The sequence below is a fragment of the Tetrao urogallus genome (genome assembly GCF_951394365.1).
Source record: "Tetrao urogallus genome assembly, chromosome: 19".
Classification (NCBI taxonomy): Eukaryota; Metazoa; Chordata; class Aves; order Galliformes; family Phasianidae; genus Tetrao; species Tetrao urogallus.
The window spans coordinates 983,072-999,892 of NC_136832.1; the positions used below are offsets into that span (position 1 = coordinate 983,072).

The following is a 16,821-nucleotide window of genomic DNA, read 5'->3' on the forward strand; positions in this document are numbered from 1 at the left end:
ATTCCCCATCACCCTGGGCCTGGCAGATTGTCTCAGCTGAGAATCAATTTTGTTCACTTCTTCTTCTTTCATGGCGTGGTATTTCACCAGTTGCAGTTCGTAGAGGACTTCTTCCCTGTGGTTGCAGGAAGCTCTTTAGCAGCGATTTCAGCGGCCCTGCATGTTGTTCCCAATTGATCCAGTCTTCAGAGATCCACTTTGCAGGAAATGAGGCACCTTCTCCAGAAGTGCTTTGTCTTTTTTTCAGAAGAGGATTAGTTTGAAGTTTGCTTTGAAAGGGAAGATGTGGTCAAGTGGTGGTCGTCTGATGACACTGCTCTGGCACATGCAGTTCTGCTTCAGGCCCTCCTGATCCAGAAGTAAGGCTGTGATTCCTGCCTAGCAGAAGCACTGACGCAGACCTGGGGAGGCGTGGGCCATTCTGCATCCTTCATCACAAGGCTGTGGTGTTGGACAATGTCATTCTAGGGAGCATTCACTGTGAAAGCATTTGTCCAGGTGTATTTATTTAGCAGAGTGAAATGGATTCTTTATCTGGTGTTCTGCTCTCCCTGGCTTTCCATTTCCTTTGTTTTGCAGTATATGCTTGATTTAAAGTATCCAAGCTGGCCAGTGACTTCAATTAAGGTACATTTGGCAGCTGTTTCTGGACACCATCCCTTCTGAGAGCTCTTCGGTGTTCTGTTTACCATTCTCAGCTGTGTACGAGGTCTGGTCAAATGGCTCCTTCATCTCACTAGTATTTAGATTACATGCTTGTATATCTCCAAGATGTTTTCTGTGAGGCTCTTACTCCCTGTTTGCTCCCTACCTTTCTACTAGTCTCTACCTTTACCTACTAGTGCCATAGAAGTGGCACTAGTAGTCACTGTTACTCTGCCAGAAGCTGGGGGTGAGGCTCTGGCATCCATGGCAGATCAGTCTCTTGCAGCCTGCTTTCTTGGCAGAGTGGAGAACAGCTCCTGTCCCAAGTTTCTCCCAAAGTTGGCTCTGAATTACACTTGAATGGGAATTTTAGCTTATCGGTTTCCTTTCCCAGGCCTCATGATTTCAGAGGATTTTTCATGACTTGGCTGTGGAGAAGAGTTTGTCCTTTCATATTCTGGAGGCTCAGCATTGCAGATAATCCCTGAGATCATTTCCGTACTGCAGCCCATGGGGATGCTTTCTGTCAGGCTGTGCCACAGAGGGGAACATTCTATGGACACACTGCACACCTCCTGAGGAGAAGGCAGCAGCAACAATCCACGTGTTCCACCACACTATGGCCCGTTTCAGCTTTGCTCAGTGATGCTTTGGTCGTTGCAGGAGCACCACTCGAGTAAAGGTGACTGCTTTTGTAAGTGAGTCCCAGCTCTGGGTAGTGAGGAGTGCTTGAGGCACTGCTGGGTGAGGAGCTGTGTTGCCCATGTGCTTTGATCAGATTGGGGCTTTTGTCTTTTGTGATGTAGCTGCCCAAATTACACGGTCTGGGCTGTGTTTTTCTGCCATTCTCCGGCTGGTGACATATGAGAAGCACAGGTTTCCCATGCATTCCTGTACGCATTCCTCAATTGATGGCAGTGTTTAGGATGGTGTGTTAAATTTCATCTTGTTGTATGTAGCATTCTCCTCTTTGTACGATAGCTCAGGAGTCATTTTGTCTTTTCAGAAAACCATGACTCAGGAGAATTGGACAGATCACGTCCAGGTGAGTATGGATTTCTCTCTCCCATTTTCTCAGGCTTTATTTGGTTGGGGGCTATTTTACGGGGTTCAGAGTAGACAACCAAATATTGGAGCCCAACTATTAGAGTTTTATACTTTGTGTAAAACCTCAGACAGCAAAACAGAGGGTGCAGGGAAGAGCAAGGAAGAAAAACTATATTTGAATTCCTGTGAGACTTTAAACAATCCTGGTTTAACTTTAGCTTTTGGATGATGTTATCAAATGCATTCTTTTGCTTCCTGGTGCTTATTTGTACAAATAATGAGGATGCTTAATTATGAGGAGGAAGAGAAGAAATTTTCTTCAGGCAGCTGGCAAACTGTGTGAGTAAAACCAAACAAATGTCAGACTGGCCACTGAACAGCCCACTTGGAATAACTCCCAGCAGGTTCATGTGTGGCTGTTAGGCACTGTGACTTCTACATCTTGTGCTCTCAGACATGAGCAGTTTTAATAACGCAGGAAAAAGTATTTTGTTTTTCCTTAATGTACAACGGGAGAGCTCAGGCAACTGCGTTTTGGCCTGAAACTGCAATAAATACATAATAGGACAATGAGATACTGGGAAATTCTATGGTGATACACCATTAGTGACAATGTATACACCCAGGCATGTGAGATGTTGTGCACTATCTGTACACACCAGATTTGGGTGCACTTTCAACATGAGATGTTTCTTCTCCCTTCCGTGAGGTAGAAGGAAAAGGGACAGTGCCAATTCATGAGGAAGGGTTTCTTCAGACAGATGGTTGATAAGATGGCCAGCATCCCTTCGTGGTAATTGTGAAACCTACTCTGTGTCTTTCTGAGCTGGATATTTAACTTCCACATGTAGCATATTGTACCCTTGCAAGAGGCCAGACTTTGTGAGGGAAGATTTGGTCTTGGCTCTTGATCTCAGTGATCTTTTAAGCATATTTGTGGTTTTCCTTTGATTCCCACAGGCTTGAAGGCCAACACAAGTGCTGGCTTCTTGCTGGATCAGGACCTGAGATGGGATTGGACATGAGGGTGTAGCAGACTTCATGTCACAGCTTTGTTGCATGCAGTGAAGGAGTTTCTGCCAGTGCCATGGTGTGGATAGTGGGAAAAAACTCTAATTAACATACACAGTTACAGACCATGTCAGTCATCTGTAGCGATGGGACGCATGGCAATAGATGCTCAGGAAAGTTTGGTGGCTGGTGGGAGCTCAGCGGGATGATGGACTGTGGCAGGAGATCATCTTTGCTTTCTCCAACCAATGCAAACACTGCGTTTCCTGACTGCTACAGCTTACCCAGTTTTGATAGCTGTGTAATTATCACATGGGTAGTGCTTAAACTTGCCTGTTATCAGTCCTAGCTCTTCTTGCTATCAGAGATTACTGTCTTTGGCATCGCATTAAAGCAATCAGAACCTGTACCTGTGCATCTGGAGGAAACTGAAATAACTGCATGTGCAGCTAAGCTGCTGCTCCACGCTTCTAGCAGCATGGCTGCTTCAAGGAGAAGAAAAGGAAAATCTCTGGACATGCTTTGTTTACCAGTGCAAAACTCAAGGCTGACTGTAACTGTTTTTTTGCAAGATTGGGCTTTACCTGAGGGAAAAAGTGTACTTCTCACTCGGAATTTCACTAATGACTTGGCATGTTTTGACCAAACAACAACAACAAAAGTCTGTTAGGCAGTGCCTTGTAGGGCTGGAAATAGCTGCGGTTGGTGTTGTGTGTTCCATCTGTGCATGTAGTTCAGGCTCACTGCAAGTTTTGGTGTTTGGAGCTCTGCCTGGTGATGCAGCGCTGAGTGGGAAGCAGGGGGAGGAATGCAGAGTGACTTCTGGGTCCTCTGGGGCAGTGGGAACCAAAACTCCCTGAAAACTCCATGATTGACAACAGCCAGAACCTTTGTATAGTATTTTTTTTCTGTTTTAAGTCAAAAGACGCTGAAAGTTTCCATGGGTTTAAAGCCCTTTTTTTTTTTTTTTTTTCCCTTTTGGTTAAATTCTGTGCTGCATCCATAACAAAAGTCTTAAATTATACAGATATCAAGAGCCCTGGTGCAGCCCCCCTTATTCACTGGGGCTGACCACATTCGGTATGGCGAGTGTGGTGTTTCTTTCTGTTCACCCAAAGCAGTACAAGTGCAGAATTTTCCTGTTCCTATCCTGTAGGATGAACGAAGGTGTAAAGCTGACTGCTCCTACAAAAGGCAGAAGCCCTGTAGTTAATCATGGGGCCAACAGAACCTGTTCTCAGCCCTGTAGGAAACTGGTTTTGCCCTCTCCTGCCTGCCGTGCTGGCCAGGCTGCGGCTGAGCAGGCAGGGATGGCAGCCGTGGGCAGGCAGGGGCTGGAGGGAAAGCAAAGGAATCAAAATGTCTTCATCCCGTAGGGAAAGTGCCCTCATCAACCGCCTGTTGGCAAGCCCTGCCAGCCCAGGAGGAGAGCTACGCTTTGTGTGTCTTCTCCAAGCACAGATACCTCGGGGCACAGGGAGGGGAAGAGCACTCTTCTTGCACAGTGCCAGCTGTGCTGCTCTGCATTAGCTCGCCTAACTGAGCCTGTGAGCCGCGTGGAAACACGCAGGGAGAGTGCCTGTCCTCACAAGCACAGAGGAAGGTGTGTAGGGTACTGATGGTAGATATGCAGGAGAAAAACAGGCAGGGCATGAGCCAGCTGTCTGCTTTGCTGCGTGCCCTTCTGCTCCCATTTTTGCATGTTTAATGTTTTTCATAGCCTTAGCCAGCTGCATAAGGTTAATAGAATTGGGTACAAAAACTGCAGACCAACCGGTGCAATGCTGATGTTGAGGAGCAGTCTGCCTGCCAGGGAAATCCTGCCAGAAAGAACCACTTGGAGACTAAAAAGGGTGGTAGGCATTTTTTGTGGAATTACTGAGTTGGAAGGGACCCTTACAGCCATCAGGTCCCACTCCCTGCAGTGCACAGGGACACCCACAGCTCCAGCAGTGCTCAGAGCCCCAACAGCCTGACGTTGGCTGTCTGCAGGGATGAGGCACCACCACCTCTCTGTGCAACCGGTGCAGTGCCTCACCGCCCTGAGCGTAAAAAAAGCTTCTCCCTTATGTTCAGTCTCAATCTCCCCTCCTTTAGTTTGAAGCCATTTCCCCTTGTCCTGTCATAACAGCCCCTGCTGAAGAGTCTGTCCCCTCCCTTCTCACAGCCCTGTAGGTACTGATAGGGTGCCCTCAGCTCTCCCCACAGCTTTCTCTTCTCCAGGCTGCGCAGCCCCAACTCTCAGCTTGTCCTCACAGGGAGGTGTTCCATCCCTGCCATCATTTTTGTGGCCCTCCAACAGCTCTGTGTCTCTCCTGCACTGAGCACTCCCCACCGGGACGCAGTGCTCCAGGTGAGGTGTCACAGCACAGAGCAGAGGGGCAGATCCCCTCCCTGCCCTGCTGGCACGTGGCTTTGGATGCAGCCCAGGGTACGGCTGGCTCTCTGGGCTGCAAGGGCACATTGCTGGCTCATGTCCAGCTGCTGTCCAGCAGTATCACCAGGTCTTTTTTGGCAGGACTGTGCTGTGTCCTTACATCCTCCAGCTTGCACTGATAGCTGAGGTGCCAGACCTTGTACTTAGAACCCCATGAGGTTCTCCTGGGCCCACGGCTCAGCCTGAATGGGTCCCTCTGGATGGCATCCCATCCCTCGGGTGTGTAGAACGCACCTCACAGCTTGGTGTCATCTGCAAACTGCTGAGGGTGCATCAACCCACTGATGAAGATGTTAAGGAGCACTGGTCCCAGCACTGACCCCTGCGGGACACCACTTATCTCTGAGCTCCATCTGGACACTGAGTCTTGCTTTTTTTATCATCTGCCAAGCTTTTAAAAAGTGAGCACACATGGACCAGTGACGTGGGTGAGGGACGTAGGGAAGCGACTCAGCTTGCTAATGGCACATCTCACTAGTTTAGCTGTCAGACAGAATCTGACTGATGCAATGCTGGTGACACAGCAGGGCACCTACTTGGAGAGCACTCTGTTCGTTCTGAGTGGCTGCTGGGGGCCGAGGGCATCTCACACTGCACCCATCACCTGGCTTTGGTGCTCTGAAGATCTCTGGTTAAAGCAGGAGCGGGAGGGTCGGGTACTTTGCTGCACCTCTCAGGATGCTGTGTTCCCAGGGATGCTTCTGGGGTGATCTTGCAGTTGTGCCCATCCAGTGCCACAGTGCTCCTTTCATGTAAAGTCACCCATGACCCTTCAGATCCAGTCTGGTCTGTGGAGCAGGAACTGAGAGCTGCCAGGGAAGCTCAGGTCCTGATACACCCACAGGTAACACTCTTGTATTGGCAAGGAAAGGCTGGGATATCCAAGTTGGGTACAGGGGAATGATGGAATACTGTGGGTGTTTTCTGAACAATTAGATCTCAGAAAGCACATGCACGCTTGGCAGTTCTAACATCTGGAGTATTTTTTCAGGAAATCATTCAACTGCAGCAGAACTAACCAGTTAGAACAGTTTGAAATGTTATTTCAAGGTACTTTAATCTGGGAACTATATGTATGTTTGCGTGGACTTCTGCTGTGAAATTCCTTTTCCCATGGAGCAGAGCGGGGTGACAGAGAACAGCAAAATGACTCTTAATTTGGGGCAATAACTAGAATATGGTGTTGAACAAAGTTAAAACCAGTTTGTTTATTTAGGACTGTGAGAGTATAATTACTTATTTTGCAAGATCTCTGGGACAGTGAAGTGGTAGATACGGTGATGTTGAGCCAAAGGTCTTTTGGTGGCTAAATCAAAAAGCTTCCCACGGTCGTTTTTGTGCTACTGTTTGCACAGGGGAAACTGTCCATTTATTCCTCATATTTTAAATCCTAACCCGTTCCAAAAGGAGCACTCAGAAAAAATGCTGGTGTTTGAAACAATGCTCCATGTTCTTCAGGCATTCACTGTGAGCGTGGCTCAGCGTTCATCCGTTCATCCATCTGCCCGTCCATCCGTCTGTCCAACCCTTTTGCCAGCAAGTTGTTGGCACCAATCTGTCCTTCACGTGGCATGTGTGAATTGGGAGAAGGGCACCTGGAAAAGCAGCCCCTGTAGTGCAGTCTCCATCGTGCTCTGGTCTTGCATGAGATCAGAGCAGATGAGCTGTGCAGCTGTTCCCCGTGTGCGGCGCTGGGAGAGGCTGCAGCAAATCTCCTTCTCCAGCTGTGACAATGAGATAACTTATTTATTTTCAAATTTCTGACCATGCAAATCAAACCCTGTGAGCTCATAAGTCTTGTTGTCTGGGTGGCTGGGGGTGAGATGCTGGTAATTCAGAGCAAATGTATAACCTGAGTTCCACTAACATTCTAGGGATGTTATTCTACATTACAGCCAGCATGTAGAGATCTGTCAAGCAGCAGACGTAAAAGTAAAGCGCCTTCCTTTATGCACGATACATTTGAAAAGCTTTTGCAATTTCTGGTCCTTAGTAGGTATAAGTTATCTTACACTACAGCAAGGAATTGATGGAGTCTTACTTATTTTGGCAGTTAAATAAAGAGAAAAATCTAAATGGCAAACATCCTCAGTGACACTAAGATCTAATGCAGTGTCTCTGGACAGGACCATTTTGACCCTGATTAAAATGTAACCACGTATGGAATAAAATGTAAGAGCTGTTATGCTCACGAAAGTGATTTTGAGGGGTATTTAAATAGCAGAATGCAATTACTCTTTTTTTTTTTTAAGTTCTTGTGGCCAGAACACCTGGCCAATAATCCTTCTCTGGGGAATCTTTAATAAGAACAAGAGGTCAGAAAGGCCTCTTTGCAAATAGCCATATCTGGTGTCTTTCCCTAGGAGCCCTGAGCTGAGGCAAACTTTTAAATTGGCTGGAGATTGTTTTGAGTACTGCAGTGTCCCCGTAGTGTAAGTAACTTAATATCTGTAGGGAATTAGGCAATCTCTGCAGTGCAAACGGGAATTATATTCAGGAGGTGATTAATAAACGATGTGTTTTGCAGTGTAAGTCTGCCTGTCAAATTACCTTTCACTCTCTTTGAGCGGACTGTTTATTCAGGGATGTAATGGATTTCATCACTCAGACGTTAAATCTACACTGGCTGTTTTCCTGGAAGGTAGAAACCAGAAGGAGTTCAGCCAGGCGCCGTGTGGCGGCCCTCAGTAGAGCGTATGGCCTCTTTGCCTGCGGGCACAGAGCTGGTGGGTGATTGGTTTGGCTCCTGGCCCTACAGCCGTGGGGGAAATCAGTGCTCAGGAACTGCTCAGAGCTCTGCCCCGTGCTGGGCTCAGGTGCTGTCCCTGGGGTCCCTGGAGTGAAGCTTTCTATCTGTTGAAACCTTCCCACATGCTGCTCTCATTGCTCTTCCCATTCCTCTTCCTACAATTTGTCCCCTGCTCAGAGGACGGTCACCAGCTCAGTGATGGTGGGAATGTTTCCATTCTTGATCCTGGCAACCAACTCCTCTGCTTCTGCCTCAGCCCTTTTTCTGTACGTTTACTGCTCTTATCAGAGGTCTGTGGAGAGACCATAGAGCCACAACATGATGTAAGAGAATATTGTACCTGGGGGGATAGTAAAGCATGGAGAAATTGGGCAGTGCAAGTAGCAGGCAATGTAAGGATTTCCTTCTATTTTTCAGTTCAGTTTGTAAGTGGCGCTGTGCACTTATTGACAGCTGAAACACCAGCAGGGCTGATGCAGAAAACAGGGACATCCGTGGATGTGTCTGGAAAAGCATAGCGTGATTCTTCAGTTACATTCTGCTTTCTGCATGGAGAGCAGTAAAATATGTGTCTCTACTAATGAAGTTAGCACTGTTGTTCTAAAAGAAATGGGAACTTCTCATTTAACAAACTACAGCTGTTATGGGGGAAATACATGGGAAAGGCCAAAGATGCTGTGCCTTCCGTACCTTCCTATCTAGAGGAAAGTTAGCAAAGTTCGATATATATATGCTTGAAAATAAAGACCTGTGTGTTACCTCCTGCACATCTCAGAGAGGATTGCTATGTGGCAGACCTGGAGGGCAGCTGTGCCTAATAACCCTTATCATCGTTTTATTTATAATCCAGCTATTTCTAGATAAATTGTGGTCAAGCACAATCATGCAGATGTATTTTATGTGAATTTTATGTGGAATTTTATGTTAGGTGCAAATGAGCCGTGGATAATGACAGTTTTTTTCCATGGTGTCCATGAAAGTGTCAAAAAGATAAGACAGAGTCCGCTGCAAGTTTTTCTGGAGGGGTGGGAGATGTGTTTGTTCAATAACCTTGGAAAATCAGCTCACATTTGCTTAAATAAGAGTCTACAAGGGCCAAGCTCTGGGAATTCAGCAGAGGCTTGTGGGATCTGAGTGTCCATCTCCTGCTTCAGTGAGCTGTTGGTAAGGAATTATTCTGAGAGCCCAGCACCTCTGTTGTAAAAAGTGTGTCCAAATAGCCTTTATGTACACACACAGCACCAGAGACTGAAGAGAAGGAAACTGGAGAGAACCCTGGGGAAAAAAATTACTCTTAGAATTGTTTCAGTATGTTAGAGATGCTTTCTGACCTTAAAACTCCTGCAGCCAGACAGCACTAGCTTGCTGCTAAGCAGCATAATAACATTTCTGTCACTGGCATGCATTCATTCAAAAGCACAGCTTCATCAGAAAGAGATTTGGTATGGTATAAAAAAGAGGGTAATTGGCTTATGGCTGTAGGTTGAAAGGTCAGCGCTACATTAAAGAGTGAGACCTTCAGCAAGCTGTTAGACTCAACCGATAGGCCCTGGTGGGATGCTTAATTCAACCAAATTGGAAAAACATTGCTTTTGTGGGTAATGCAGGAAGTACTGTCATTCAGAACTTTATAGGAACGTGTGGGACATCGAGGTGCTTGAAAGCTACATCAGGAGTCTGTGGTGGTAGTTTCCTGGATGCCTTTTACTGACTCCAAACTGCATCAGATGTAGGGATTTGTGCCACAAAGAAAAAGTAAGGACAGTGTCACTGTCTAGAGCTTCAAGCAAACAAATATCCTTGTTCCTGCTGCTCTAATGCAAAGGGAATTTTATGAGGAGTGCTAGCAGTGGCTCCTCCAGCAGAAACAGGCAAAGAAGAGGACGAGACATTGAGCTTTCTGCTTCCTATGGTAGCACAGGAAGACAGACTGCCCATTTGCCAAAGCTTTGCACATATTCACACACAGCACAGGTCCACTCCCATGTTCTTATCCGGCCAACAGTAAAGCTACCCGGTCATTCAATAATCATCCCAGCTTATTTAGAGAACCCTGTAATCGATCGGTGCCTGCCTGAGTGCTCCCACAGGTAGATACCAGGCTGTAAAGGCCTGTGCAAATCAGCTGCCTCTCACAAAGATGGCTGGGCCATTTGCAATTGATAGTTTGGCTGTCTTGCACTTCTAGGCAAGATTAGTTCACCAGTTCCCTGCCAAGAGGGGAACCACATAAACAGAGGATTGTTTGAGAAGGAAAAAGGCTCCTCTGGATGGAGAAGTCATGTAAATAGGAAGAAACAGGAAACTAATCTTCCCTTGTTCTCTCTGAAAGAATGTGTATCTCTGAGGAATGTTGTAATTATGGATTTAGGAAATCAGTCCAATTTGCCGGGGTGTGAATTTCAGAGTTCATTCAGTCAACCCTCTCAAGTATTTCTCCTTCAGAACAAAAAATCACTGGGAGTGTAAATGCACCAAAAGAGATTAAAGGAGAGGAAAAGCCTCTGCCAAGCTTTCCTTTTGGTAAAGATCCCACAGAGATACCTTTATTGCGTTGGCTCTGAGCCAGGTGGGGTTTGCGATGGGTAAAATAAGTGGTAACTCACGTTTTTCTTGCGGGTGTCTATTTATCATTGGCCAAGGATGGCAGGAGTGAGGGCTCCCAAACAAAAATTTCCAACGCCAACTTTTCGCTTATTCACCTGGATTTCCTCAATACAAAATGCCCCCTGTTACAGGCCTTCTCACTGAGGCAGTGATGCAGCTGAGAACCTGCAGCTCTTTGATGACCTGCCTTTCATGGAGCTGTTTCCACACGAGAAGTGCAGCTCAGAGGGGCATTGCCAGGCATTAGCTGCATCCAGACAGCGTGGTATGGAAGGAGCCCTATGGGAGGCTGAGGCAGGACAAAGTATTGGGGGATTCCTGTTTTGTTGTTTGCCCTCGTAACAGCATTTGGACCTGAGCAGAGAGAGTGGAGTAGGAAGAGAAGGAGAAAGAGGTTTGCAAGGCTCTTCCCTTACCAACAGGTTCTGCTGAGTCCGCGTTGGCTGTGTGGAGCTGACCTGGGCACCAGCAATGAATCCTCCTGCCCTGCTGGGAACCAACAGAATTCCACCTCTCCTTACAAAGGAGTTTATGAATTCTCATTACGCATGTGACTGTGCATGGGAACACTTAATTGAGTGATTGGTTAGGTTAATTGGTATACTGGTTTAGCTTGTTAGGGTTAATATTATGGTTTTCCAAGACAAATGGGAAGGCGTCGTGGTGGCTTCAGTTGCTCTGCATCCTGATAAACTGATTAAGTGTAATGCTGAGCCTCACAGCAGAGGAGACACAGCGACAGTGGTTTTGTTCCTGCAGGCTCTTCCTCTTGGCACATCTGCAGCTCTCGCAGTCCTGCAGTGAAGCAGTGCTTTACTCTCTGTTCTCATCCCCACAACACCGTTGTTCTCTGGCAGTGTGTGGCTGTCGCTGCAGTCCTTGCTGTGTTTTTGTAGGTGGAGTGGAGCTCTTGCAGACAGATCCTGCGGTGTGAGTGGATGTCAGACACTTCTGCTAAGTTGCATTTTGAAATAATCACGTTCTGATAGCGATCCTTCAGGCGGCCTCAGACTTCTGCTAGGTCATAGTTTAACAGGAAGCGCCATATTTTCCTTGCGCAGGATTTCATGCTTCAAGATGCAAAATAAAATAGAGTTATGTTATGGTGACATTTGTAGAAAGTTTATGAAAGTGCTTGGCAAGTATATGAACCCTCTTAGGCTTGAGGGAACAGGGGAGGGTTGTTGGATCGTAAGAAGATCAGGCTGGTTGAACTCCAGTAGCAGCGTAGGTCACAGTGTGCAATGTATGGTGGGAGCCCTCGCTTTCTTAAACTGGGGAGCAATTGGCTGTTTGCCACCGTGACACTTTGTTCGTGTGTGTGTGACAGGATGACAAAAGTCTGATAGATAAACGCTACTTCAGAATACACTGGGAAGATAAGGGATGCCAGTTTGTCTTCAATGCACTGTTATTGGTCTCAGACAAAGCATCTACTGTGATAAGTAACATATTACTTTGCACTCTGAAAGAGCTTGGCCCATTTCCCCATCCTCATTCATCTTCAGTCTTGCCAAGTGCTGGAATCTTCCCAGAAAATATCTCCAGCCTGCCATCGTGGGACCAAGAGGTGTGAGAAATCTGGAAGCATATAAAAACTGAGCAGCTTATTTATTCGGAGCAAGTCCATGGTCCTTTGCTGATCCCTGTGATGAATAATATTCAGCAATCTGGGGGCCAGGGTTAGATTAGAATTCAGAAGATGCCTCTGCAGCAGTAGTGAAAAAGAATTTTCAGTCCATTTGTTAAGAAATTGTATTCATTTTGGATTTATAAGGATGCCATGTAATTATTTCTTTCTTCAAATAACTGGCCCTGTCTGAATAGGGTTAGTTTGGCTCTACAGCGCATAAGGACATATGTCTGCGACATTCCCTGAGCAAGTAGTGGAGGGGAGGATAAGTACTGCAGGTGAACGCATCCAGATTTTGTGCATCCATATACCTGGAACTGTTGTGGGATGTAGATAAGGAACGTGAGTTAATTATGGGTTAAAAAGACAGAAGTTCTGATGTTCCCTCTATGAAAGTCCCTCAAAGTGTCAGGCTGTACCTACGCTACTGAACAGAAGAGGACCATGAAGTGATCCCTGGCCCAGCCCAGGAGTCACTGGCCAACACATCCACCTGGCTTGGGCTGCCTTCCCTCCTGTGAGGTCTGGCTGACACAGACAGTGACATGAATGGAGGGACAGATGCATAAGCATGGAGGAATGGAATCGTTTGCTAATGTCATTCTGCAGGCCCAGCAGTGACGGCTGGTCAGACAGTAAGAGCAGATTTTTCAGAGCAGCACTGAAGAGGCTGTGTCCATATGCTGGAGGGCATCAGTGAGGATTCAGCCACAGTGCTGTGTGTTAGTCTTACGTATGTATCATGATGCTCTCTTTCCTAAATCTCCTGGCATCCTGAAACAGCTGGGGGATTGTGGGGCAGACCTTTCCTTGGGCATACTGGGAGCACTTTGTAGAGTATTACCCTTTTGCTGTATACCTGTGTTCTGGTTGGCTACTAGAGCTGCGATGTTTGGGTCAGATTCAGGGAAGTAAAATTTTGTATGGAGAACTTTTTTATCTCTGAAGTGGGAAGTTTCATGTGCCCTACAACGTGGAGCTGTGAGCAGCAGTTGGCTCATCTGTCACAGCTCTGAGCTGGCTGATGGTTGCTGTGAAGAGCTGCTCAGTTGCTCATAGTTGTGTTTTTTGTTGTTTTTTTTAAGTCTCAAGTTCTTGCGTAACATTTGTTGAAAATGCTCACTCTTCAGTTCCAACTTTGAAAGCAGAGTTCATTCTTTTACCTCTGTACCTTCTCTCGCCCGTGGCAGGATGAGCAGATTTTGGAGACATGATGATTTCATTTGGCGAGGATGAAGAACTTCCCTCAGGGGCTGCCTGCTACGAGTTTGGAAAGAATCCCAATGCAGGAAATGTATTTTGGATCTCCATGTCATATTGTTGAGCGTGATCAGGGCCATCCTGTACTCTGGTTAGACGAGATCTTGGGTGTTCTCAGCTGGGGAGGTGCTGGGGACTTGAAAGCAGCCGTTGCTGCAAGAAGCTGCGTGTCTTTGTGAAGAGAACAGCTGCGATGCAGGGCAGGGCAGCACTGATCACAGAACCAGAGTAGTTTCAGCTTGAAGGTGGAGGCCCTGCCTGGCTCCACAGCCCCCCTGGACTCGTTTCAGCGCTTTGGCACGCTCACTTTTTTTTTCCTGTATAAAAATCATAGAATGGCTTAAATTGGAAGGGACCTTAAAGATCATCCAGTTCCAACCTCCCACCAGCTCAGCTGCTCAGGATCCCATCCAACCCAGCCTCGAGTGCCTCCAGGGTTGGGGGCCCACAGCTCTGGGCAGCAGTGCCAGGGCCTCACCGCCCTCTGAGGAAAGGATTTTCCCTTCACATCTCAACTAAGACTCCTCTTATAGCTTAACGCCATTCCCCCTACCACTACCACACAGTGTAAAAAGTTGGACCCCTTCCTTCTTGCAAGCTCCCTTAAGTGCCTACTTGTCATTTCTGAAAGGCTCCGCCTCTGTTTTTTTCCCCGACAGCCCGTGGTACAGCAGAAAAGCACAGTTATATTCCTGCATAGCCCCAGCTCAGCCTTCCTTGGGCTGACCGAGCCGAGCTCCTCGTGCAGTGCTGCAGCCCAGCAGCAGCTCAGGGCTCCCTGCTGACCTCTCTCCTATTTATCTGCTTCTTGTTTGCACTGGGTGCCAAAACCAAGCCCCGGGTCCCAGAGCCAAACCCCAAGTCCCAAAACCATGCCCTGAATCCCAAAACCGGGCTCCGAGTCCCAGTACAATGTCCCGATGTGGTCTCCACGCACAGAGCAGAGGGCAGGAGCCCTTCCCTCAGCCCCTGGCTGTGCCACGGATGGGCTTGCAGGTCTCCCGGTGGATTTTAACAGACAAGCTAGACGTTCGCATTTCTTCTGGCCACCGTCTGATGCGGCGTCTGGACTTCTGAGCAACAAGCTGCACGGGTGAGATCGTAAGGGCTGCAGAGGGGAAGCAGTCCGAGCGCAGCCCCAGCCGGGGCTCACAACCAAGCGCTCCTCCCAGGTGTCCCAGGAGCACGCAGCTCCCCCAGGGGAGCCCAGCACGTTGTCTTCCGTCGTTGCTTTCGCCTTGATCCGAGAGATATGGTAAGTTAGGCTCCTCTGAATGGCCTCTCAAAGAGGCCAGCTGATGGCGGGGAGGCTGGGAAGCCGGGGCTCCCGATACACAAAGGTAGTGTGAACATGCCCCAGGGAGCCCATTGCCAAAGCTGTGTTGAAAGAGAGAAGAAAGACCACTTCCCCGCCATTGATGTGGTAATGGCCTCCAGAACACTGAAGTGTGGCTCTGTCAATGACGCACTGATCGCTATCTGAAAGTCAGTCTTCGGGGATATGAATGGAGGCTATTTTGTTCTTCTTCGGTTCCTAAATTAGTGCATCTGAGCAGCCAGCGCTGGGAGAGAGAGCGCAGCTCAAGTGGTGAGAAAGTCCGTCTTTCTCATGCTGCCGCCTTTGTGCGCTGCCCGCGGGTGAGCGGCCGGCTGCTCTCGCACGGAGCCTTGCACTGCAGTGCGAGCTGGCTGGCACCTCCCAGCCCAGAGCCGTCGGTGCAGGGCGCCTGCAGGTCAGGATGCTCTTCGCCGGGGGAACACGCCGCGGTGCCGCTCGGGGTCCCCGCTCCGCTCCCAGCTGTAAATCCTTTCCGTAAATGAGTTACTAACGGTGCGACTGCAATGCAGAAACCTCCATCACAAATGAAGCAACAGTGACAGCACGGTAGGATGCTCCGGGGAACCTGGAGGCACCTGCAGCATCGCAGTGACCCCATGAGTGCTCCTCACCTCCTCCGTGGCTTACAGCAGTTCTGTCCTTCAGAGCTCAGGTTTCACTTTCCCCTCCCTTACAGTGTCGGGCTCCTACGTGACATTTTCTCTGTGTTAGCAGGACGTTTTTCTGCTGTTTCTAGCAGCACTGAATAGCAGAGGAAATTGGCCAACACATTCAAAAGTTAAATTAAAATGTAGCTGCAAATATTGGTGTCACTGCAGCATGAATAACTTCACTGCCTGGTTAAAGATACTGGGGGAAAGTGGAGAATCGTATCAGGCAGAAATGCAGCTCAACTCACACAGATAAAAGTAACCCAGGGCAGCTGAGGGTGACTTCCAGAACAGATATTGTGTATTTGAATTCCACATTACCAATAGCAGTGGAGGAATTGCTGTGCCGTGGGTTAAGATCAGGGCATTCCATGATTCTGTGGCATTGCTGGCCTTGTTCTGTACTGACTGCTAGGATCTGTATGAGGTGTTTGGCTGGGGAAGAACTGGATTTACAAGTAGGTAATCTGCAGCAGTCATTTTGGAAAGCTTTAATCATGGGTTGTTGGTGGTGTCAGGCATTTTGTGTGGATTAAAGAATGTATGATACGTCTAGAACCCACAGAAGTAACCAAGCCTCCTGGTACAGTCATCTTCTCTCACTAGGATGTGTGGCTGATGCTCATCAAACCACTGCGCCGCTTTCCTCTCCATGTGTCCTGAAAACAAAAGGCATGAAATGTCACCCCAAGTGCAGTGTTTGTCCCTCCATCCGGACCCACGTCTTGTGGGACCGCTTTCCACATTCTTGCTCCTTGCTGAGCTGTTGCGGTGGAAGCCTTTCCCCTTTAGAGCAATGTTATTTCTTTTCATTCAAAGAAACAACAAATAACAAACACAGCTATTTTCCATTTCAGAGTGCAAGATGTAATATCTCTGGAGACGTTAACCTTCTTTCCAGAGTTGTTTTTGTGGTTGAAAGAATAAATCTGTTATCATTAAAAAAAGAGAAAGATCTGCACCTCATTATTTCCAGAAATAAAGCTGACACGAGGAGATTTATTAACAATTGAACTGAAGAGAGATCCACCCCCAAAGACTTTGTGTTGTAGGAAAAAAGACAGAAAGACAATGGGATGGACACAGGGGAACCTAGAAGAGGGAATTGCTCTGTAATGTTAATAAGAAAATATGTTCTTTTGGGGAGGACTGTGAGAAGCGGCTTGGCAGAGCAGGCAGGAGTTCTCCCAGCGCCCTTCTTGTCCAAGGTGCTTGGCTGAGCTCAGCTGCATGGAGCAGAGATGTGAGATGCAGTGTGTGGGCTGGCATGGCCGAGGGAGGTCTCAGGGGGGAGGAAACGTGGAGTGCAAAAGCTGCAGTGTGGCAGCTGATCCTTTCCTGCACTGCCCATCGCTGTGTCTCCCTTTCCTGCTTCCCCCCTGCAGCCGAGCTCTGGGCTCCCTGTGCTCCCCCCATCCTGCTGGCACTGCTCCTGCTGTGCCT

The 16,821-nt window shown here is 47.9% G+C and overlaps 1 protein-coding gene across 1 annotated transcript in view; it reads left to right on the forward strand.

Annotated features, from left to right (window-relative positions):
* The window catches only part of EXD3 (exonuclease 3'-5' domain containing 3), a gene marked incomplete at both ends in the record, with an annotated part of 242,750 nt that overhangs the window by 106,334 nt on the left and 119,595 nt on the right, over positions 1–16,821 (forward strand). Inside the window, one exon of the mRNA XM_079544674.1 lies at positions 1,652–1,690. Coding sequence (XP_079400800.1) covers positions 1,652–1,690 — 39 coding nt within the window. The remainder of the gene's footprint in view (positions 1–1,651; positions 1,691–16,821) is intronic.